The sequence below is a fragment of the Lissotriton helveticus genome, chromosome 9, assembly GCF_964261635.1.
Source record: "Lissotriton helveticus chromosome 9, aLisHel1.1, whole genome shotgun sequence".
Classification (NCBI taxonomy): domain Eukaryota; kingdom Metazoa; phylum Chordata; class Amphibia; order Caudata; family Salamandridae; genus Lissotriton; species Lissotriton helveticus.
This window is the reverse complement of record NC_136070.1, coordinates 943,608,781-943,631,739: the sequence shown is the minus strand read 5'-3', so window position 1 is coordinate 943,631,739 and position 22,959 is coordinate 943,608,781. Positions and strand designations below refer to the sequence as shown.

General features: G+C 47.0%; 1 protein-coding gene across 3 annotated transcripts in view; it reads right to left on the bottom strand.

Moving 5' to 3' along the window:
• The window catches only part of LOC144782052 (delta(3,5)-Delta(2,4)-dienoyl-CoA isomerase, mitochondrial-like), a 221,724-nt gene that overhangs the window by 80,226 nt on the left and 118,539 nt on the right, over window positions 1-22,959 (bottom strand). For all 3 annotated transcript variants that reach the window (XM_078661188.1, XM_078661187.1, XM_078661189.1), the window contains one exon: window positions 13,032-13,096. In XM_078661188.1, coding sequence (XP_078517314.1) covers window positions 13,032-13,096 — 65 coding nt within the window. The remainder of the gene's footprint in view (window positions 1-13,031; window positions 13,097-22,959) is intronic.

Here is a 22,959-nt window from a genome sequence, read left to right as displayed (position 1 = left end):
GCCGACAGCTCTTTCAAAGACAGATACTTATTCGGCTGCCAAGACAACAAGAGGTTCAAGACCACATTGACGTCCCAGAGAACCGAGTAACGCGGTTCCGAGGGCAAGGAGAGACAAATACCTCTCAGGAGCCTACAAACAAAAGGATGCTCTCCGACCGGCGCCCCATCCACCGGATCGTGGGCTGCCGAAATCGCCGACTGCATCGTGTTGATAGTGCGATAAACCAGGCCGGCTGAAGCCTATTCCGCCAAAAAATTCATCACTGAACGACGCCTCCGACCAGGGGATCCAAGTCCCGTCGAAGACACCAACGGGTCCATTTATTCCAGACGGAGCGGTAGCGTTTTTCCGTGCTCCCTGCCCAGGCTTTTGACAAGAAATCCTCAGCTGGTCTCGAAAGGCCAGGGAGCGACCAACGCCGCCTGAAAGCCGCCATGCCATGAGGTGGAGAGAGCTCTGCGTTACCAGATGATGGAGATCCCCGTCCACGTTGAGAAGACGCGGAAACCGGGGGAGTAGGATTGGAGAATCCCAAGAAAGTTCCAGAAGAACCGGAAACCAAACTTGAGACTTCCAAAAGGGTGTCACCATGACCACCTCTGCTTCCTGACGGCGAAGCTGGGCCGCCGCCCGCACCACCATCGCAAAAGGCGGGAAGGCATAAGCTCTTTCCCGACTCCAATCTTGGAGGAAGGCATCCGTGGCCTCCGCGAGAGGGTCCGGCCTCCTGCTGAAAAACCGCGGGAGCTGGTGGTCCAGATGCGACGCAAAGAGGTTCACTGAGAATGGGACCCAAAGACCGTTCAGCCATCTGAAAACCTCCACGTCCAGCTTCCACTGGCTGGAGTCCCGCAAGTGTCGGGAGTGCCAATCCGCGACTTGGTTGGCATGGCCTGGCAAGTATTCCGCTGTCACGGACACATGGTGCGCTAGGCAATAATCCCAAAAATCCTTCGCCAAATCCGCTAGGGTTTTGAAACGAGGGCCTCCCAGATGGTTGACGTATCGGACCGCCTAGACGTTGTCCATCCGAAGCAGAAAACAGGAGCGAACCGAATCCTTGGTCCAACAGCGCACCGCGAAGGACCCCGCCAGCAGCTCCAAGCAATTTATGTGCAGCTTCTGCTCCTCGGAGGACCAGGCGCCGCCTGTGGAAAACTCTCCACAACGGGCGCCCCAACCGGCCCTGCTGGCGTCGGACTCTATCACCAGGACCGGGACTGGCCCGAAGCTCGCTCGGCCATTCCAGGCCTCCATATGGGCGAGCCACCAGGCCATTTCCTCCTTCACCTCGACCGAAAGGAGAACCGACTGATCGTATGTTAGGCCTCGCTGGAGATGATGCGCCTTAAGGCGTTGAAGGGCCTGGTAATGTAGGGGCCCCGGGAAGACTGCCCGGATGGAGGAGGAAAGCAGCACTACCACCCGGGTAATCTGGCGGAGAAATGTGTGAGATCTCGAGATCGTTTGACGCAAGATGTGGCGAATTGTTCCCACTTTCCTGGACGGTAGACTCAAAGTGGACCGGACTGAGTCCACAGTAAATCCCAGGAACACCGCTGTCTGTGAAGGAGAGAGGACAGACTTGTCCCTGTTGATGACAAACCCCAAGCCCTGGAGCAGGGATACCGTTTGTTGGAGCTGAAGGTTCAACTTCCTGGGGCATTGGGCCATCAATAGGATATCGTCTAAATAGACAATCATCCGAATACCTTGGCTTCCTAAGAGCTCCACCGCAGGATGGAGAAGCTTGGTGAAGCACCAAGGTGCTGAGGAAAGTCCGAATGGAAGGGCGGTGAACTCGAACACCTGCCCCCCCCCCAAAGAAACTGGAGGAAACGACGATGCGGAGGATGGATAGGTACCACCAAATACGCATCCTTGAGGTCCAAGCGGACCATCCAGTCGTTCGGGAGCAGCACGTCCCGCAGAAGATGGATACCCTCCATCTTGAAATGCCGGTAAACCAACCAACCGTTGAACTCCTTGAGGCTGATTACCGGCCGTTGTCCCCCATCCGCCTTCTCCACCAGAAACAGGTTGCTCAGGCGGACCGAACGGCAAATGGCTCCATTGCGAAGCAAGTCCGAGACCTCTTCATTGACCAATTGCGGGTCGGCCTGAGAGAAAACGATAGGGTGTGGGGGCCTCTCTTGAAAGGGCCGATCGTAAAACTCTATCCGAAACCCGCAGACCATCTGTAAGACCCATGCGTCTGACGTGATCGCGGCCCAAGCCTCCGGAAACAAGGCTATTCGCCCCCCAATGCGGACCTGATCCGCCGATATGACACTCACCGTTTGTATTGTTTCCAGCGGTGTTCTTAAATCCACCTCGACCTCGGAAGCGCTGGCCTCTAGTAGGGTAGAAGTTGTTGAACTTCAATGAGGTGTTGTATTGACCTCGCCCGGAGCCTTGATTTCTGTTAACAAACTGCTGACCGCCACGGCCGGTCGCGCGGCCCCCACCGCGACCGGCTCCCCGGAAGAAACGTTGTGGAAAAACTTTTTTGATACTCGATTGAGGTCTGTCTAGGGACGTAAACGTAGAGACGAACTTCCCCAACTCCTCAATAAAAGGGTCCCCAAAGAGGCCTCCCTGGGCCACAGCTCCCACCTCCGAGGAGGCTAGGTCTCCCAGCTTCGGGTCCAACTTGATTAACAGTGAACGACGGCGTTCGGTCGAAAGGGCGCAGTTGGCGTTCCCTAAGAAGACCACCACTCGTTGCGCCCAGTTCGACAGGACGTCGGGGGAAATGGCGGCGCCTGTCACTTTTGCCTCCTCCGCCATATCCAGGATCTTGGTTATAGGCCCTGTAGCATCTAAAAGCTTATCCTGGCAGGAGTGCCAGGAACGGTCAATCCCCTTGCGAGGGACTTTAACGAACTTCGCAAGGAAGGCGGCCATCTTCGGTTCTAGCTCGGGCGTAAGGGCCACCTTCCCCTCCAAGGTGGGTCTAGGGCACTCCCTGCGCAGACAGCTTCTCGCTTCTTTCTCCAGGGGCTTGCGGAGGCGCCCCGCGACGAACTTCGCCACCTTTTCTCCCGGGGTCCAGGCAGCTGACCGTGGATGCATTATTTCATCCGGGTCCAGCATACCCGAACTGTCCTGGGGCAATTCAGCGGCGAAGCCTGATGGGCGGCAAGAACACACAGGCCCATCCTCATCGTCCGTGTCTGCTGGGGACATCCTGCCAGGGGATGAGGGTGCTGTACCCATCGATCCTGAAGGACCCGGGGTTGGAGGAGGCGCAGGGGTAGGCACGGTCGCCTTGGCCAGAAAAGCGTCACACAACCGCTCAAAGGCGTCCCTGTCCACACCCTGCGCCGCCCCAGATACCCCCTCCTTACAAACCTTTTTGGGGGCTGGGGGATTGTCCCCCGATGGGGTTGACGAGTTGCCAGAAGTCCCCAAATGGGCTTGCGCCACCCGTTCACACTCCTGAATGATACGGGCAGACAGGCACTCTTCCATGGGCCCTACAACCTCCGTCACGCAGCGGTAAATAGAACTATCGACTGCGTTATAGAATTCCTCATCATTCAGGTACTGATGGGATTCCTCCTCCTCGTAATACTCCTCCTGATCCATCCCTGGAGGCTACACTCAACCCCACTAGTCACTCAAGGGCTGTGGCACAGGATCAGGACTGCGGGTAAAACCAGCGCGATTTGGGACAGACCCTGTCTGGCAAGTTTGGCCCTGGTGGCACCAGGGATTAGGGTAGCACTAACCCTGCAGCGCACCGACCCTCTACTAGACCGGGTCACTGTCACCTCCCTGCGCGCTGCCAATGGTGGGAAATATGGGCTGCAGGTATGGAAAAACGAGCACACAGCTCGATGTGCCCAAAAAAACGCCCTCAGGCGGCAAACACGGTAAAACCGCTGTACAGACCCCGCAGGGCGTTCATCAAGTAACGGGGGCGAAATACGGACCCAGGCATGAAGGTGAGGTGACGGGGCAAGGCTCCGGCGGGTCGATCTCCTCAGCGCGGCTACCTGTGACAAAAAAAACACGCTGAGGCGAACGAGACGCGTTGGCTCCCCCTGGCGGGCGGAGAGTATGCCGCAATGTTTTGGAAGATCGCGTGAGGAACAACGAATGTTCCCGCGATCAGTATGGGGCTCTGAAAAGGAAAAAAGGAGTAACAACCCACAATACTAAAGCCCCAACACGCAGTAACCATAGCGTTTGAACACAGAAACCCCCATAACAAAAGAGAAATAAACTAGGGGAGAGAAAGAAAAAAACACTTAACTGGCTGCGAAGCAGCGAAGAAAGAGGAAGTGGTCACAGGAGGGACGTCATACCTACCCGTCACGGACACTAGAGAAGGACTATTCTGTGATAACTTGTTGGACATGTTGATGAGATTTGTAGTTTTTATATGCAAATCTGTGTTTTTTCTTGGATGTATTGGCAAGCCTTATCCTTGTTCTGGGATTTAGAGCTTATGTGGGTACTTTTTTGGCTGCTGTGATTTTTATATAATAAACAGGGAAGAAGGTAAAAAGCATAATCTGAAGCCTCCGGTCCTGACATAGAATTGATAAGTGTAAAAATAAGATGCCAGTTGAAGGTGATTTGTGTTTGATGGTAAGCCAAAAACTTGATACAAAGATATGAAAAGGTTACACCCTCTGGAAACGGGGAGCTATTGACATATTTGGAACAGGCATATCAACAATAAGGTGATGGTGGAAGCTGTCCAAGCAGCTGTAGAAACATCTAAGAAATGTCATCTTGTGAACAGTCTTCGATCCGATTTTCACTCAAGTCGCTGGACAGAGTCTGCACTGGCAGAAGTTCAGGCAGAGTCTTGAGATGAGTAATAATGAGTATCAGGCACAAGTCAAATAATTGTCTCTGTTGCCTGCTTTCAACACATTCTAACACCCTCTTCTATTAATCTTTATGATGGAGTGGCCGGAATTGCCATCTTTGCAAATAAATAGATGTTAAATTTTCCAGCTTTGAAACAGAAATATTGCTAAGTTCCGCCTCTCCTCCAATATGGAAATTAATGATGCTGTTCTTCAGAGATCAACAATCTCTCCATCCTTGTTCATTTTGCACACACAGCCATTGGAGGGTTTTTTTTAGAAATACACGCAGGATTTCCCATGTTCGAAAAACACGAAGGCAAAAGGTTTAGCCAGAGATAGGGAAGTGTACAGAATACTCTATTTAAATGCTGGAATGGATGCTACAGAGCAAGTTGGTCCTTGATGGGACAAACATGTAAATCCTAGTGATGGAGGCTTCAGCACCCCTTATTTCCTGACCTTTGTTGCAAGTCCCGGAACAAATAAATCTAGTAAGAAGCGATAGCTTGAAATTCTCATTTCCATTTGGCAAGGAATAACCTACTCCTGAAATATTGGTCTAGACCAGTTTCAATCAGAGACCCAATATTCTGGGAATCCCTTGTATCTAAATGAAGAGTTTTCCATTATCTGCTTTCATGAATTGATAAACAAAGCAAGAAAAATAATTTGCAAACCCAGGCCAGATTTCTCCAATATGGCATGTGTCCAATGGATGGTGATCAGGGCTATGATAAAAGGTAAGAATTTCCCCGTCGTCTGTAAAGCCTTGATAGATAAATAAGCAATACATTTCAGGTAAATATTTAAACATGAAGCTGCTGGGTATCAAAGAGGACTACAACACTACTCTTCTACCCACCCATATTAAGGCAATGCGGCTCTGGCAATGATGCAGGTGGGTCTGTGGAGCTAGAATACTCTGCTCATGGGCAACAAAGCGGCAATGGGAGCCACAACTGACAGTTACTAAAAGCATGAAAATCGTGTTTATTCATGGTACATGACACACTGATTTTACTTGATAGATAACGAATGAGAGGTTCTTTCACTACCCCTACTGTGGGTTAGCTGATAATTGCATTAGCTCCCGATGACTGCACTCTGTGACTGTGCACTGAAGGATTTATGTGGTGGTGTGTCCAAATTTTCAGAAGAAAGTAGCATTAAGTAAAGAGTATGCATTGATGTGGCAGATGTAAGGCCTTGTGTCCTATGATTGAGTTTATTCTCCACCAATCAACAAGCACAGGAAAAGCCAATTGTTCTTGTTTTGGGTCCTAACTGTTTTAGCTATACAGCACAGCATCGGCTAAAGAATAAAAGAAAGAAAAAAACTTCTGATTTGGCTTACCATGTCGTTTTGTAGGTGTGGGCACCACGCATGGGCGCACTAACAAAAGTACATGGTTGCTTTTATTTCTTTTTAGCTACCAATCCATGTTGAATCGTATTTAAAAAGAAAGAAAAACACAAAGCACGGGGTGGGGCCCAACAAGTGGGGCTTGGATGGGAAGCAACAGCAAAATGGTGGACATGGCAGAAGCAACACCAGGCATGGTTTAAGGTGTTTTTCTTTTTTTTAAAGAAGGTGGAGGAACCTACACAGGCTTTTTGTTCAGGGGTAGCAGAAGCAAAACAGGGGTACGGGTGGAAGCAACAAGCGGATGAAAAGCAGAGGCCACACAAGGTCGTGGGTGAGGTGAAGCAACACAAATGCCAGGTGGTGGGGTTAAACAGGCAAAAAAGAATAATGTGGAGCTGGTGAGGAGAAAGCACACGAGAAGGCAAATCAGGGGAGTGGGGGAGAACCACACTGCAAGAGAGCGGAACACAGAACAAGCTGCTGGGTGGAGAGAAACACACAAGGGAAATGGTGGGAAAACTCATGCATTCAGAGTTTCTAAGCAAAAAGAAAAAGTTGCTTGTGAAAAAGCAAGCAGTGAAAGGACAAAGTAATGTGTCAATGCTCCAGGCGCAGAAAAACACAAAACTAGGAAGGAAAGCCCATATAGCTAACAAATATAAAGGCAGCACATTAGAGTTGCAATGAAACCAATCAAAGGTAAGCAATTAATTAGCTCTAAGCTCAAACAGTATGTCTAGCAACAGACGAACACGTTACTTACCTTAACGCTCTTTCTGGTGGATACAGTAGCTGCCTGTGGATTCCTCACCTTATGAGTATCCCCTGTGCCAGCATTCCGCGGAAATGTTTCCTAGCTCTCCGAGCCGGCGAGTGCGTCACTGCATATTGGCTCCACACACGGCTTTGTATGACGTCACCAGAGCCATAAGAAGACAGCGTGATGGCGTCAGTTCCACCCATTTTTTCCGTGCCACCGAGGCAAAACGGGCGGACCGACCATAGAGACAATGCATATATAGTATACAGAATTCACACAAATACACTCAGTGTATAATAAATTGAGAAAGCTTACATTTCAAAGAAGCCAATAATAACACATAGAGGTAATAAAGACTTGAGTACACAAAAATACATCAAATAACCAATACCTCAACTTTTAAGGTATAAAAGAGTGGACAACGGGTAGGAGTGTGGGTCAGTGAGGGAATCCACAGGCAGATAATGTATCCACCAGAAAAAGCGTTACCGAAGGTAAGTAACTTGTTCTTCTGATGGTTCTTCTGATGGCTGCCTGTGGATTCCTCACCTTATGAATAGAATCCCACAGCAGTTCAAAATACTGGAGGAGGGTGTCCACTATTCTATACCAAAAAGTCTTGTAAAACAGAGCGCGCAAAATGGCCATCCCTCCTCACCTCGGAATCTAAGCAGTAATGCTTTGCGAAAGTGTGGAGGGAGGCCCAAGTTGCAGCTTTACAGATGTCCAAAACAGAATCACCCCTGGACAAGGCAGAAGTAGACTATTTAGCCCTGGTGGAATGAGCTCTAATGCCTACAGGAGGCTCCTTACCAGCCAGGGAGTAGCATACCTTAATGCACAAGATGATCCATCTCGATAAAGTGCGCTTGTGCACTGCCTTGCCCTTCATTCGACCAGCATATCCAACAAAGAGCTGGTCATCTTGACGAACATCCTTTGTTCTATCCAAATAGAAGCTAATCGCCCTCTTTTGATCCAAACGATGAAGCCTCTCCTCCTCCTTATAAGGGTGAGGGGGAGGATAGAAAGTAGGAAAGGTAATGGACTGTCCTAGATAGAAGGGCGTTAACCAACTTAGGGAGAAAAGCAGCCTTGGTCCTGAGTACCAACCTTTCAGCATGTATGGTCAGAAAAGGAGGCTTTGAACTCAAAGCCTGGAGCTCACTTACCCTCCTAGCCGAAGTGATAGCCACTAGAAAGACCGTTTTGAATGCCAGAAGTCTCAAAGGACAACTATGCCTAGGTTCGAACGTGGAACCCATTAAAAAGTTAACACCAGATTTAAATCCCACTGGGGCATAATAAAAGGAATGGGCGGAAACATGTTAGTAAGCCCCTTAATGAATCTTAAAACTAATGGAGACGTAAAAAGAGAAGGTTGATCAGGCAAACAAAGAAATGCCGAACAAGCAGACAAACATCCTTTAACAGTGGCTACAGCGGAACCCTACTGAGCCAAATGAAGTGAAAAACAAAGAGCATCAGATAGATGAGCTTTCAAGGGATCAATAGATCTCTCTCTACATCATTTAACAAATTTTGACCACCTGTAGGAATAGATGGACTTGGTGGAGTGTCGCTTGGCCGATAATATAACATACATCACGTCAGGCGAGAAAGAAAAAGAATTCTGGTTGCCTTGTTCAATCTCCAGGCATGAAGGTGCAGGCTCTGGAAGTGCGGGTGTAGAACCTGCCCCTCCATCTGAGAGAGGAGATCTGCCCTGAGAGGGAGACAGAGCGGAGGGTGTGACGAGAGGTGAAGTAGGTCCGTGTACCATACCCTTCTTGGCCAATACGGGGTGATCAATATAACTTTGGCCCGGTCTTGGCGAATCTTCCTCAGAACCCGAGGAATCAAGGGTATGGGAGGAAACGCATAAAGAAGTTGTGAGCCCCAACTCAACTGAAACTCATCCCCCAACGCTCCTTCTCTCGGAAACTGGAGCCTGCAGAATGACAGGAAGTGTGCGTTCTCGAGAGTGGCAAACAGGTCCACCTGAGGAGTTCCCCACATCTGAAAGATGAGTTAAACTACCTCCAGATGAAGCCTCCAATCGTGGTCGGCAGAAAACTGCAGACTGAGACTGTCCGCACGAACGTTCAGTACCCTGGTCAGATAATTTGCCAACAGGCAAATCCGATGGTCCTGAGTCCCAGGACCAGAGCCGCAACGCCTCTCTGCAGAGACGTACGACCCTACTCCTCCCTGCTTGTTGACGTACCACATCGCGGCAGTGTTGTCCGTCAGGACTTGAACCGACTGACCACGAAGGGAAGGGAGAAAGGCCTTGAGCGCCAAACGAATCGCCCGCAATCCCAGAAGGTTGATGTGACACAACCTTTCCTCTGGAGACCGAAGACCCTTGATCTCCAGATCCCCCAGATGTGCACCCCACCCTAGGGTGGAGGCATCCGTTATCACTGTGGCCAGCGATGGAGGAAGATGAAAGGGCTTTCCTGGAGACAGATTGCCCTCCACGCTCTACCAAGAAAGATCCGCTGCAGCTTCTGTGAAGATCTTTACAGGCTCCTGAGATCTCCATTGTGCTGATACCACTGCCTGCGGAGACACCAGTGAAGTCCCCTCATGTGCCAGCATGCATGGTTGACCAGCAGGATGTGAACAGACCGAGCATACGAAGGACCTTCAGAACTGGAACAACCATTTCATTGTAAAACAAGGGAATAATTTCCTGAATGTCGAGAATCCTTTGTGGAGGAAGGAAAGACCGAAACACAGTGGTATTCAGTACTGCCCCTATGAACAGGTTGCGCTGAGAGGGCACCAGGTGAGACTTGGGTACATTTATCGAAAAAAACAATTTGTACAACAGCTGGGTTGTAACCTGTAGATGATGACGCACCATCTCTGGCGATTCTGCTTTCAACAGCCAATCGTCTAGGTAAGGGAAAACAGGAATCCCCGACCTCCTGAGATGGGCAGCCACCACGGCCATCACCATGGTGAAGACTCAAGGTGCGGTAGTAAGACCAAATGGAAGGACCGCAAATTGGTGATGTAGCGACCCAACCATAAAACAGAAATACTTCATGTGCGACTTCAGAATTGGGATATGAAAATACGCATCCTGTAAGTCGATGGACACCATCCAGTCCTCTTGTTGCAGCGCATGAAGAACCTACGCTAGAGTGAGCATCTTGAATCTCTCCTGCTTGAGAAACAGATTCAAGATTCTGAGGTCCAGGATGGGACGTAACCTGCCATCCTTATTGGGAATCAGGAAATACCGGGAGTAGCACCCCTGACCCCTTTCCTGCTGCGGAACTACCTCTATTGCACCTTTCTGTAATAGGGTAAAAGCCTCCTTCTGAAGGAGAAGCAAATGATCCTCTGTGCAAAGCCCTTGACACGGAGGGTAAGGAGGAGGGAATTTCCTGAAGGGAAGGGCGTACCTGTTTTCTAGAAGATCTAAAACCCAAAGGTCCGAAGTTATTAATTTCCAATCTTGTAGAAAAAGGGTAAGCTGGCCTCCCACGGGACCCACATGATCCAGGATAGTGGATCTAGGGCTGCTTTCCTGCATTACCAGTAGGGGTTGGGGAGGACAAGGAGGAGGAGGAGGAAGGCTGACGTCCGGCTCCGCGAACTCGACCTCTGCCTTTACCCCTGTAGCTCGTATACAAGGAATTTTCCTGCTGCTTTTGTTGCTGAGGCTGCCTGGATCCACGAAAGGAAGACCTCCCAAAGCCACTGTATCTTTTAAATCCAAAGCCTCTCGATTGAGTCTGCAGACCTAAAGATCTTGCGGTAGCCTTACTGTCTTTAAATCTCAGCAAAGCAGAGTCCGCCTTTTCTCCAAAAAGCTTGGCACCATCAAATGGCAAGTCAACAAGAGCAGCCTGCACATCAGGAGAAAACCCCGAAGATTTCAACCAAGCGATCCTCCTTGAAGCAATAGACGAGCCCATGACTATGGGAACAGAATCCGCTGTATCCAGACGAGACTGGATAACCTGGCGAGCAGCTGCTTGAGCATACACCAGCACCTCATTCAGATTCCCTTTGTCCTCCTCAGATAACTTAGCTGTTTCGCAGAGTCCATTAAAATGTGAATGTACCTGCCCAAGAGACAAGTGGCATTGGTAGACTTTAATGCCATCCTGGCTGATGAAAAGACCTTTTTTGAAGACTGCTCCAACCTTTTGGAATCCCTGTCCGCTGGAGCCTGCGAAAACAGATCTGCTGACTGCTTCGAGCAAGAAGCCTGTGCCACCAGACTATCAGGAGATGGATGAGAGGAAAGGAAAACCGGATCACCCGGAGCAAGTCTATACCTTCTCGAGACTGACCTCGAAACTGCAGGAGCCGAAAGAAGATTGTGCCACACCTCAAGTATTGGCTCAATTAGAGCATCATTAAATGGCAAGAGTGGTTCAACCACTGAAGAAGAAGAATGAAGCACTTCAGTGAGAAGATTAGGCTTATACTCCGCCACAGGAAGCTGCAAGTCCAAATGTTCTGCAGCCTTCCTGATAACTGTATGATATGGAGCAACATCTTTCGAGGGAGAAGCCTTTTGCGAAACAAAATCACACTCTGGAGAAGTGTCAAGCACGCTCGCTTCACACAAGTCTTCAAACACATCCTCTGTGTCATAAACCACTCCTTCCTCCAACTCTTGATCCCGATACCGCTCTTCTTCCAACAACCTCTGCGCCTCTCTCCTCGAACACAACTTCGGTTGCGGCGGCGGCAGAGCCACTCGCTGAGTCGACGGTTCCGGAATCGGCGTCAATGGTGGATCCCTAAACGGAGCCAATCTAATTCGGGAAGCTTCACGGGATGGAGCCAGAGACTGTCCATACAGCGTCAACATCCTCGGAGCCGGAAAAGACCAGGACGACGACGCTGGCATGAACGGCATAAAGGGGGCCTGAGGATACTGATGAGGCACACCCAAATTATAAGCCAAGGGACCCATGGGACCTGAAGGTGCACCAGAGGTGTACGAGGCCCTGGTGAAAACACCATACATCGCACTTAGAAAATGCGAGGGATCAGAGCCCAGCATCGGAAACTGAGGATAAGAGGCCGGTCAAGGATCCGATCAAGGTACCTCAGGCGCTGGAGCCACAGGTGGATCAACCGGAGCCGAGGGAACCACATCATCATCAGCCGGATTCGAGGGTGAGAATCTCGGCGTCGTAGCCTGCTCCGGAGTCCCCTTAAAGGAAGGAGAATGAGCCGGAGTCACCTGAGGAGGTACTGAAGGTGAGCGAGAAACAAAGTACTTTTCTCGACATAGAGGAGCAGGAGAAGGTGATGCTGACACCACCGACTTCGAAGACCGGCTTCGAGAAGCATGTCTCCTCTTCTTCTTGGAGTTGTTCAACGTCAAAGAACCAGATTTCAACCTTTGTTCGACTCTTTTTCTCTTTTCTAGCTTTGGCCATGTAGAGTTTGGCCGCACGCTCCTTTAACGCCTTCGGATTCATCTTCCTGTACGAAGAGCATCCCTCCACGTCATGGTCCGAAGACAAACACCAAAGGTAATCCTCATGCGGGTCCATAATCGTCATTTGTTTACCGCATTCTCTGCAAGGTTTAAAACCCGACTTCCTCAGAGCAGACATCGCTACAAAGAAAGGAAGAGATACAATAAAAAACACAAAGTATCCAACGAAGTATGGAGAGTCCCAGAAAAAAATGCTAGCATCAACAGCGTGGAAAAAAGGGAACTGACGTCATCACGCTGACGTGGTCTTCTTATGGCTCCGGTGATGTCATGCGGAGCCGCGTGCGGAGCCATGATGCTGTGACGACCTCGTCGGTGCGGAGAGCTAGGAAAACTTTCCGCGGAATGCTGGTGCAGGGGATATTCATAAGGTGAGGAATCCACAAGCAGATGTATCCATCAGAAAGCCCACGTGCTGTCTGTTGCAAGCCCTAAAAAGCACACCAATTCAGTGAGAAAGCAAATACGTTTTTTTTTTATCTGTCACAGCACCGAGAGTTACTTCGAGAAAGTGGGTATGGGCAATTTTTGGAGTGAGTTAAAGTGAAATGGAGCGAGTTAAAATGAAGTGGGATGCAACAGTACGTTTACCTTCACTGAAATAAACGCATCCTGGGTGCAGTATCGAATATCACAAGCCGTAATCAGATCCACCCCTGCAATTAAGAAGGTTTTTGTTAGATATTATATCTTCAAAAAATCATAAACTTACAACATCTTCATTCCCTCTATAGATACTGGTGCTGTGGGAACAAGGTACAAAACTTGATTTTCCCACCACTCATTGAGGACTCATGAAATGGTCACCAAAGATAAATATGGTGCAAAATTGCGCCAAGTCTCTTATCAACTAAATCAGAGTATCTCACTGTGCTAAACAAAGAAACAGCAATATACTCCAAATTGAAACATTATTTTTATCAGCAAAGAAACAATTCTAAAACATGCCATCACAAAATGGCAAACAATTAACCTTTCAAAGTTTGCCACAAGGAACAATAATTTTTCACCTTAAAAATGCATTGATAATAGTTGTGGGGCTTATAAATAACATTTACAGTAAGTCGCTGACATCAAGTGGAGTGTTTTTCATCATTAGATTCCTTGCCAGTCAGAATTCCTCGATTAAAAAGACTCCCACCCTTGTTGACAGCTATCCATTTATAATTATATATACCAGTCACAGAAATGTTTAAACCTAATCCAACTCTTAGCCCATCATTTCCCACTCACAATAAAATAATTATTTGATGGCACCAAAAATGCACAACTACTTGCAAACTCCACAACATTCCGAAAACCATCACTATGATTTCCTACACACAGCCCATTACTATGCCAGATACCCAAAACACACCTTGTACTAATCTTTAACAGTCATCCCCTGATCCTTCAGCTATAAATGTCACAATACACTTTCCACAGTCTTGATTCCCCATAAATTGCATACTTCCCATGCTCCTACATTAATCCTAAACGGAAAAGGTTGCACACCCTGTAGACATCTATTCGTGGCATTTAGTGCTGTAGATTCACATGCTGTGCATACTCCTGCCATCTAGTGTTGGGCTCAGACATGTACAACTTATTTTGGTCGAAGAAATTCTTTCAAGTAACAAGATATTTTGACTTCTCCCTTATACAGCATTATGCATGAACATCGGCTCCATAGTTAGATGGTTTTCCCACCCAGCGGTTTTAGGAAAGAGAGTAAAGTGAAGCATAAGGATGTTCATGTAATAAGCAAGACAAAATAAATGGAACTATGGAATCTGCAACAACCCAGGGCTTCTGGGAAGAAGGGTGGCACATGTGAATCTACAGCACTACATACCACAAACCGATATTTACAGGGTAAGTAATCTATTCCATTCGTGGAATGTGTAGCTGTAGATAAACATGCTGTGCATAGACTAGTAAACAGTTTCCCCTGTAAGGTTGTGGTTAGCCGGAGGATGCTACAGAACACTGGAAACATGTACGTAGAATAGCTTGTCCCACTTGGAACTGTGGTTTGCTAGTATGTTCACACTGCAGTGTTTAGTAAATGTTTGTGGTGTGTACCAAGTAGAAGCCTTACAAATGTCTGCAACTGGAATGTTGCCTAAAAAAACAATTGAAGCAGTAGGGAAAGTACTTTATTTGCCATCTCAGATATGCTGGCAGCACAATTCATATGATCAAGAAAAGAGCTCAAACATCTCAGAGCCATCAACAAAGGGGACCCCCAACTACCCAGTGGTGAGACACTTCCAAGAGAAACACTCTTCTGACAGTTCTCTCCTCGCTTTCTTTGCCATTGAATACATTCCCCATAATCTGAGGGGTGGGACAGGTCATGAAGATTGAGAAAGAAAGAATCCAGATACATTCTTGACCTGGAGACCAAAAGTCCTGGGGGCACAATTCAGATGAAGAATTTGGGGTACATCTACAGGAAGATTAGCCCACTTATGCGCTCCCTTCACCTCCACAACCCCCCCTCCCACTCCTTCCAGCTTCTTGCCATAGCTAGCGGGTGGGCTCAGTTTCTGTGATTGTTATCCATGATGTTGCCATTTTTTTTTCTTGCACTTCTGTGAATATATTTTTATTATATTTCTGTTGCAGAATGAAAGGAAGGGGTCCTCAAATGTGATAGGAGGAGATACCTTGATGGGTTCCCCAACCTTTTTATTTGTCTGCACAGGTCGGGTGGTTCACCGCATAGATACGAGTATTCTTTGCCCTCCTTTTTGCGACAACTGATTTTGTCCTAATTTCTTTATGACTGCATCTTCTCATGATGTTCTCTCCTCTACCCCCTTCTCCCACACACACCACCAATGTTTTTGCCCACTCAGGCTTGATTGGGCTGCATAGGCCACTGGGGTTTCTTCCATCTACAATGTATGCCATTTGGGCTGTATCCGTGATGTACCCTTTTTTCCTGCCTTGGACGCACCCCTCTCTCACACACCCTTGTCCTCAATTGTAGGACTGTACAGGATGATGACATTCTCTCCCCCCATTACACGGATTTGTTTGCCCACACAGGCTTGATTTTGCTGCCTTGGCCACAGGGGAATTATTCAGTCTACCTACATAAGCCATCTGGGCTATACTTGCCTTTTTCTATCTTTCCCAGCCTTGGATGGACCCCTCTCTCACTCTAGTCATTGCTATCTGGGCTGTCCAGGACACTCACTTTCACTCCACATTTGGGCGCTATTGTCAAACACTGGACCGCTTACATCAGCCTTACATACACACACAGATCTTCCCGCAGAAACGGTTGATTGGGGTACGCATCCCAGCTAACTGAACAAGCCTGCATGGACCCTTTCCATTATGACCGCACACCCGGTTGCGTGCTCCCACCAGCATTTGGCCACCTTTCACCGTGGGCACTCCATATCCAATTTCACCTGTGTGACCCAGGTCTATTTTTACCACTGAGGCAGTTTTTTTTTCTCTCCTTACGCTTGCACATTGTTTGTAACTTGGGCAGTTTGACCAAATTTTTCTGGTTATGCATTACAGTGATCTGATTAAGCACAATCATGTTTATGAAATGTTTGAACATGTTTATCAAGGCATTATATTTTGTGTGCAATATGAATTCAATCCTACACTTTTATTGTTTGGTAGGTTCCATCATAGTCCGATCAATAAGTATTGTTATGTTTTTTGTTTATTTCCTTTACACTTTGGATATCCACCAGCACTTCCTGCTGTACCTCATGTAATCAAGACCGTGAGACGTTTGAAACGCATCATAGTGGGAGTATGCAGTAAAGAACCTTCAGCACGACGGACGTGTCCTGAGTGTGCGTTTACTTTTGGGGGACTCTTGTGAAAATATATATCAGGGATTACGAGAAGGGGAGTGCCTCATCTCGACTTTTTTGGACTGCGAGTGTTCCTAAAACATTATATTGTACCAGTTCTATGCAAATCATGAGACTATAGAGTTTTAAACCAGACTGCTTTTTTGATGTGAAGCAAGTGTTTTACAAGTGCACTGAACAAATGAATTTATTACACAATGCAGTGTTTTGGAACAGTTATTTTTTATTTGAAGATTCACACTGCATTTTGAATATATATGCGACAATGTTTCCAGTGCACTAAGGGAACTGTATGCTCTTAAACTAAAAAGTCACGTTGCAGTTTAGTTTATAAGCATGTAATCACTTTAAGATATGAATGGGCTCACCTGTGATCAAGGCTTTGTGTCGAGCCAAAGCATGTCAGGAGAAGGAAATCAACTGTGCTGCTTTTATTATTGTGGATTAAAACATTGTGCTGTCCCAAAATAGGCTTTGGTGCCTTTTTTTTCTCTCCGACTGATGGGTTTGACCGTACCCACATTGCTGAAGCCGCCCTGCAGGGTCGGGGGGCTCCCTTATCACGGAGGATGTTATATATATGGATATTATATACATCTCCAAAGCCCAGTTCCTAGAACAGCAGTGCTTACGCGTTTCGGCTCCACAGTGAGCCTTGATCACGAGTGAGGTAGCTTGTCTGCAATACTCAAGACATTTTGGCAGCACTCTTAGAAGCTGAGGTTGAAGAATTACGACATGCAGTATCAGGCTGAATTATAATTGCACATGCTGTCCCAAACTTGACGGAAAATCCAGTATAAATGCACTAAAAAGCAAATAACTTTGGAGCACACAACTTCAGTTTTTGGACACAATGTTTTTATTTGGAAATTGCACTGCAGTTGAAGATGAATATTTTACATCTGAATTAAATTTGTAGTGCATTCTGATTTATATGTGTTTGTTTCGATACTATGGGAGTCACGTGGTAGCCAGGTTTTGAATTAGCACACAGTCACTTTTACAGACAAGCTACCTCACCTTTGATCACGGCTCATTACGCAGCTGAAATGCGGAAGAGCCACGAACCGAGAGTATGCTGAATTTTAAATTTGTAAATAAATGCACTGCTGTTCCAGAAAGTGAGCTTCGGCACCTTTTTTGTGCTGTGAATTGAGAGGCTGCTCTGTGCCTGTTTATGTCCAAAGCTTCCCGCTAAAAATATAACATTATATATATATTTTTTTGTCATGCACAAATGAACTTCTGATACTTGATCAGTGGGCTTGCGAGGTGTTTTGCGTTCACTTCGTTTTGGGGAAAAAAAATAGATATATATAATTAAACAAACAAATAATATTAGTTATATTTAAACAATACTAAAACAAAGTATTGAAGTTGAAGTCGGGAATAATAGACATACTATTTCCACTCTGACCTGTAAAACAATAGGGAAAGGATTGGACTTCGGAGGGGTAACATTTACTATTCCCACTCCAGTCTGTGCAACTGTAGCGAAAGTGTTGGACTTCGGCGGGAGTTAAATTTACTATTCCCACTTCAGTCTGTGCAACAGTAGAAAAAGTGTTTGATTTTGGAAGGGTAAAATGTACTATACCCACTCCAGTCTGTGCAACAGTAGGGAAAGTACTTCAATTCAAATGCAATGAAAATAGATTTATAATGAAATGAAAATAGATTTATAAAGCGCATGGCTGCCCGGAGACGTCCCAGCGCTAAAAGAACCAAGAGCAAACTGAGGGGGGCCCAGATTAATTAGGAGTCCTTGGGGAAAAGAAATGTTTTAAGAAGCTTCCGGAATTTCATGTAGTTGGGTTCAATACGAATCCTGACAGGGAGAGCATTCCATTGCATGGCCGCATTTACAGAGAATCGATGACCCCCAGAGCGCGCCCTCTTCACTCTGGGCACCTTGGCAAGATTTCCGAAGTCGGAGCGTAAGGTCCGCAAGGGCTTATAAGGGTGGATCAAACTCCCAAGAATAGGGGGTCCCTTATCCTGTAGTGCCTTATGGGTAATACAGAGAGATTTAAACGTTATCCTCTCACGGATAGGCAGCCAGTGAAGGGATCTAAGTGCGGGTCTGGCTGAAGATCTTGCTGAACAGCCAGTAAGCAACCTTGCTGCTGAGTTTTGGACACCTTGGAGAGTATTAAGAGTTGTTTCGGGTGCTGCCAAGAATAAAGCATTGCTATAGGCCAGCCTAGATAATATTAGCCCCTGAATTAGCAACTTCCTAGACTGGAATGGCAGGAGGGGGAGAATTTTACGGGCAGAGCGAAGAAGGCCATAAAATATGCCTGCTGTTTTTTTCGCTTGGGTCTTAAAGGACAGGTCTCGCTCAAACCAGACCCCCAAGCTTTTAACTTCGTCTTTAGGAGTAGGAGGATCACCCAGACAAGCAGGCCAGATGGAACTAGGAAGAGATGTTAACTGATGACCCAGAAGCATAATCTCCTACTTGGCTCCATTCAGTTTGAGCAGAGATCTGGTCATCCAGGAGTGTATTCCCGAAAGACAGGCAAACAGATTTTCTGAGGACTTTTCCTCTTGGGATAGCGAGACGACTAGCTGGATGTCGTCTGCGTAGGTGACTACTTTAATCCCAAAGGGAGTAATCACATCCTCCAGAGGGGCCATATATACGTTGAACAAAGTAGGGCTCAATGAAGAGCCCTGAGGGACACCACACTGGAGGGGGATTTGTTTGGACAGTATAGTGCCTTCCCGAACCTGAAAGGTTCGGTTGCTCAAAAAAGATGAGAGCGATTGCAAAGCTGTGCCTGATATTCCCAGCCTGGTAAGGCGCTGAATCAAAATTCCATGGTCTACCGTGTCAAAAGCTGCACTTAGATCCAGGAGGATCACGAGCGTGGATCCCCCTGAATCCAAGATGCACCTTGCCTCTTCCGCCACCGCTATCAAGGCAGAATCAGTGCCCTGACCAGGGCGAAAGCCCGTTTGGGAATTACGCAACAGTTTATTACTTTCCAGAAAGGAGGAAAGCTGCTGGTTTACCATCTTTTCCGCTATCTTGCTGAGACCAGGTAACAGTGATATAGGGCGGAAATTGGCCAACTCAGCTGGGTCCAGCGCAGGTTTTTTTAGTAGGGCCTTCACTATAGCCCACTTCCAGCTAGGGGGAACAATACCCTGGGTGAGAGAGGCATTTATTAAATCGGATGCTAGGAAGGCAATGGTGGCTGAGACTAGCTTCAAAATATGCATAGGCACGGGGTCAGATGGGGAGCCACTCTTCATGGCAGTCAGACCTTTGCAAAAATCTTCCCTTGATATTAAAGTGAATGAATCCAGATGGGGGCCAGAAATAGGGGGAGTATACTCATCAAAAGAGGGAGGTAGCTCACTATGAGGAAGACTTTTGAGTATATTTAGGATTTTAGTATCGAAAAAATCTGCTACATGGTTGCATCTTGCTTCTGAGACCCCCTGCATACTTGAAGGAGAGGGTACCTTAAGGAGCTCCTTCACTATCTGAAAAGTTTCCCTTGAGGAATTGGAGGATGATTTAATTTTTTCTTCAAAAAAGGCCGCCTGGGCCTTTTTTAGGGATGTTTTGTAGAGCCTGATAGCAGATCAATAGGCAGATTTTTTTATTAGGGGCCCAGTCTTTGCACCAGATGCGTTCAAATTTTTTGCAGGTTTTTCTGAGATCTTTAAGTTCTATCGTGTACCATGGGGACTTAAAAAGGCTACTCTTCTTTTTTTATTAGTTCTGGGTAGTACCACATCTAGGGAACTATTCAACCAGCTTTGAAAATTTTGGTCCGCCACCAATGGATCTAGATCCGGCGGAGGGGCAGTTTGTTCCAGTATCAGGGTCCAGTTCTCCAAGGATAGCTTGGACCAAGCTCTCTCTAGAGTACGTGGTACTGTCACTCATGGTAGGTCCATACAGGTATTCCATATAAACGGGACTAAAAAGTGGTCAGACCATGGGAGGGGAAGTGGGGGGCTTGCATCCAGATGAGCGATGTTAGAAAATATTGGATCCAAAAGATGTCCCTTGGAATGAGTGGCATCAATATTTTCCAGGTTCAACTCAAGAGATTTGAGATCAAGCCTGAGATCCGCCGCCACCTTATCCCCGGGGTCGTCAAAGTGTAGGTTTAAGTCCCCTAAAATGATAAAGTTAGATGTAGTGGCGGATGCGGCTATGGTGATGTCTAGAAGAGATCCTGTAAATTGTCTTAAACAGCCCGGAGGGCGGTAAATAAGGAGGCCTGATAGGGATTTATTCGGGGTAATTTGAATGGTAAAATGAATACTTTCTGCATCAGATATGCTGCTATCTTTAATCCTACAAATGAATCGATCTCTGTAGACTATAGCAAGACCCCCTCCCTTCCCATGGGGCCTATGTTGACACTGGATGAGGAAACCCTGAGGAAGGGCGCTAACGATGTCAAACTCTGAGTTGGGAGACAACCAAGTCTCTGTTAAAAACAATATATCAAGGTTATTATCCTGGATCATAAAGTTAATCTCTACCGAGTGCTTAGGTAGCGACCTACAATTAAGAAGTGCCATGCTAAGTTGGCTCAGTGTCTGTTCCCCAGCTTTCTTTGTCTGGGTGTATTTAGGACACCACTTGCATTGCCTAAATTGACTATCTGCCCTATTGAGCTGCCTACAGGACAGGTCCATTATGTAGCTCACCTGCATTAGTTCTTCCTTAGAATATACCTTGCGGCGTTTTGGGGCAACGGATAGAGTGTCTGGCCCTAGGCCCGGACTGGCCCGGACGGGTACAGACGGGCTTGCCTCTGGCGCGCCGCCCGCTGTGCGGACGTGGAGTGACATTCATTTTATAGCATCTGGGCCGATACTCGTCCGCAACACAAGTCCGCTAACCTGTGAGTGAGAGTTCTAAGATGGCTCCCGAAGTCTGCGCCCGTGGAATAGCTGCCTGCGAGCCAGCAGAGCACCAAATCGGCCCCTGGTTATCGCAGGAAGTACAGAGGGGTACTCTCAAAGGTAGGCAATGAACACAGTACGTGAGGTTAAAATTAAAATAAAAGCACAACATGCGTGATTAAAACTGAGGAGCAGCCTAAGAGCTGAGAAGAGCTGCAAATGTGTATGTGTGCCCTGACTCCCGGCTTTTCGCCTCAGGAGCCCTAGGATCTAATAAACATAACATATTTGCAAAAACACCCTATTCATTTACAACAAATATAAAACTATCATTACAAACTTTATTAATTAACCAACACACATACATACATATATATTACCTACTGGCGGTCGCCAGTAGGTATATATAGTTAGGATTTTTTTTCTATGGGATTTTTGAAAATTCTATGTCTAATAACTTTGGCGTTTGTGGATGGAATTGGCTGAAATTTTCAGGAAAATGGCACATTTTGTTTCTGAGCAGCCCTTGAAAATTTTGGGGGGGTTTGTCAAGGGGGGGCCGAGAAAAAAGGGGGGTCCCAAAACGTGTTTTTAACATTGAGTTTTCCATAGGGCGGTTGGCCTCACTTTTAGCCCGAAGGGCTGAATGGATTTGCACGAAACTTGGCAAAATTGTAGGGACTGGTAGCCCGATGTGCCTTTTGTAGGTCTCAATATATGTGCTTCAGTGGATTTTGAGAAATTAACGTTCAAAAAAAGATATATATCTGTAACAGCGGACCGGGCAGCGCTGCAGTTCGCGTACTTTTCGCGCAACGGAGCTTTGTGAAGCGAAGCTGATTGGTTCTCCGGCGTCTGTAAACATTCCAAACAGTCCGTAGCGGCCGCCATCTTGTCTCTCGGTAGGATCGAGAGACAAGAGGAGGCCAAAGCGAAGGGGCAAATGACCATAAGGGGGCATAGTAGATTCTCGCTGACCCCCTAGGTTTGATGTGGAGGTTTTAAAAGGGCCCCGCGGGGCAAAAAAAAATAAATAAATAATAATCGAACGGCTGAATGGATTTGCACGAAACTTGGCAAAATTGTAGGGACTGGTAGCCCGATGTGCCTTTGCTAGGTCTCAATATATGTGCTCCAGTGGATTTTGAGAAATTAACGTTCAAAAAAAGATATATATCTGTAACAGCGCTCCGCTTCGGAGCTTTGCGAAGCTGATTGGTTCTTCGGCGTCTGTAAACATTCCAAACAGTCCGTAGCGGCCGCCATCTTGTCTCTCGGTAGGATCGAGAGACAAGAGGAGGCCAAAGCGAAGGGGCAAATGACCATAAGGGGGCATAGTAGGTCGTCCCTGACCCCCTAGGTTTGATGTGGAGGCTTTAAAAGGGTCTCGCAGGGCAAAAAAAAAATATATCGTTTTTTTAGTTTTTTTGCGTGGAGTGCGCCCGGTTCGCGAACCGGGAAGCGTTCTGGGGAGCGTACTTTCTTGAAAATTAGTGAAAAAAGTTAGAGTAAAATAATAATTGTGAGTGATCAGATGTAGGGTAGCTCTGAGAAGAGCTTTTGGGTTTATGGTACATTTAGGTACTTATAAGTAGGTACCAATGCACAGTCTTAAATTCAAAATGAAAACTCTGTTGCCCTCATCTGAGAAGTGAACTCCATCTCCTCTGTAGATATCTTGCATGTAGTAACGCAAGTTATTGTTGTACAGGGAGCCCATTCCATGGTCTCTCATGTAAGCTGAAACAGATTTGTTTACATGCTTCCTCGACTTCTCAATTTGTGGACAAAATTGGTTTGACCACCTC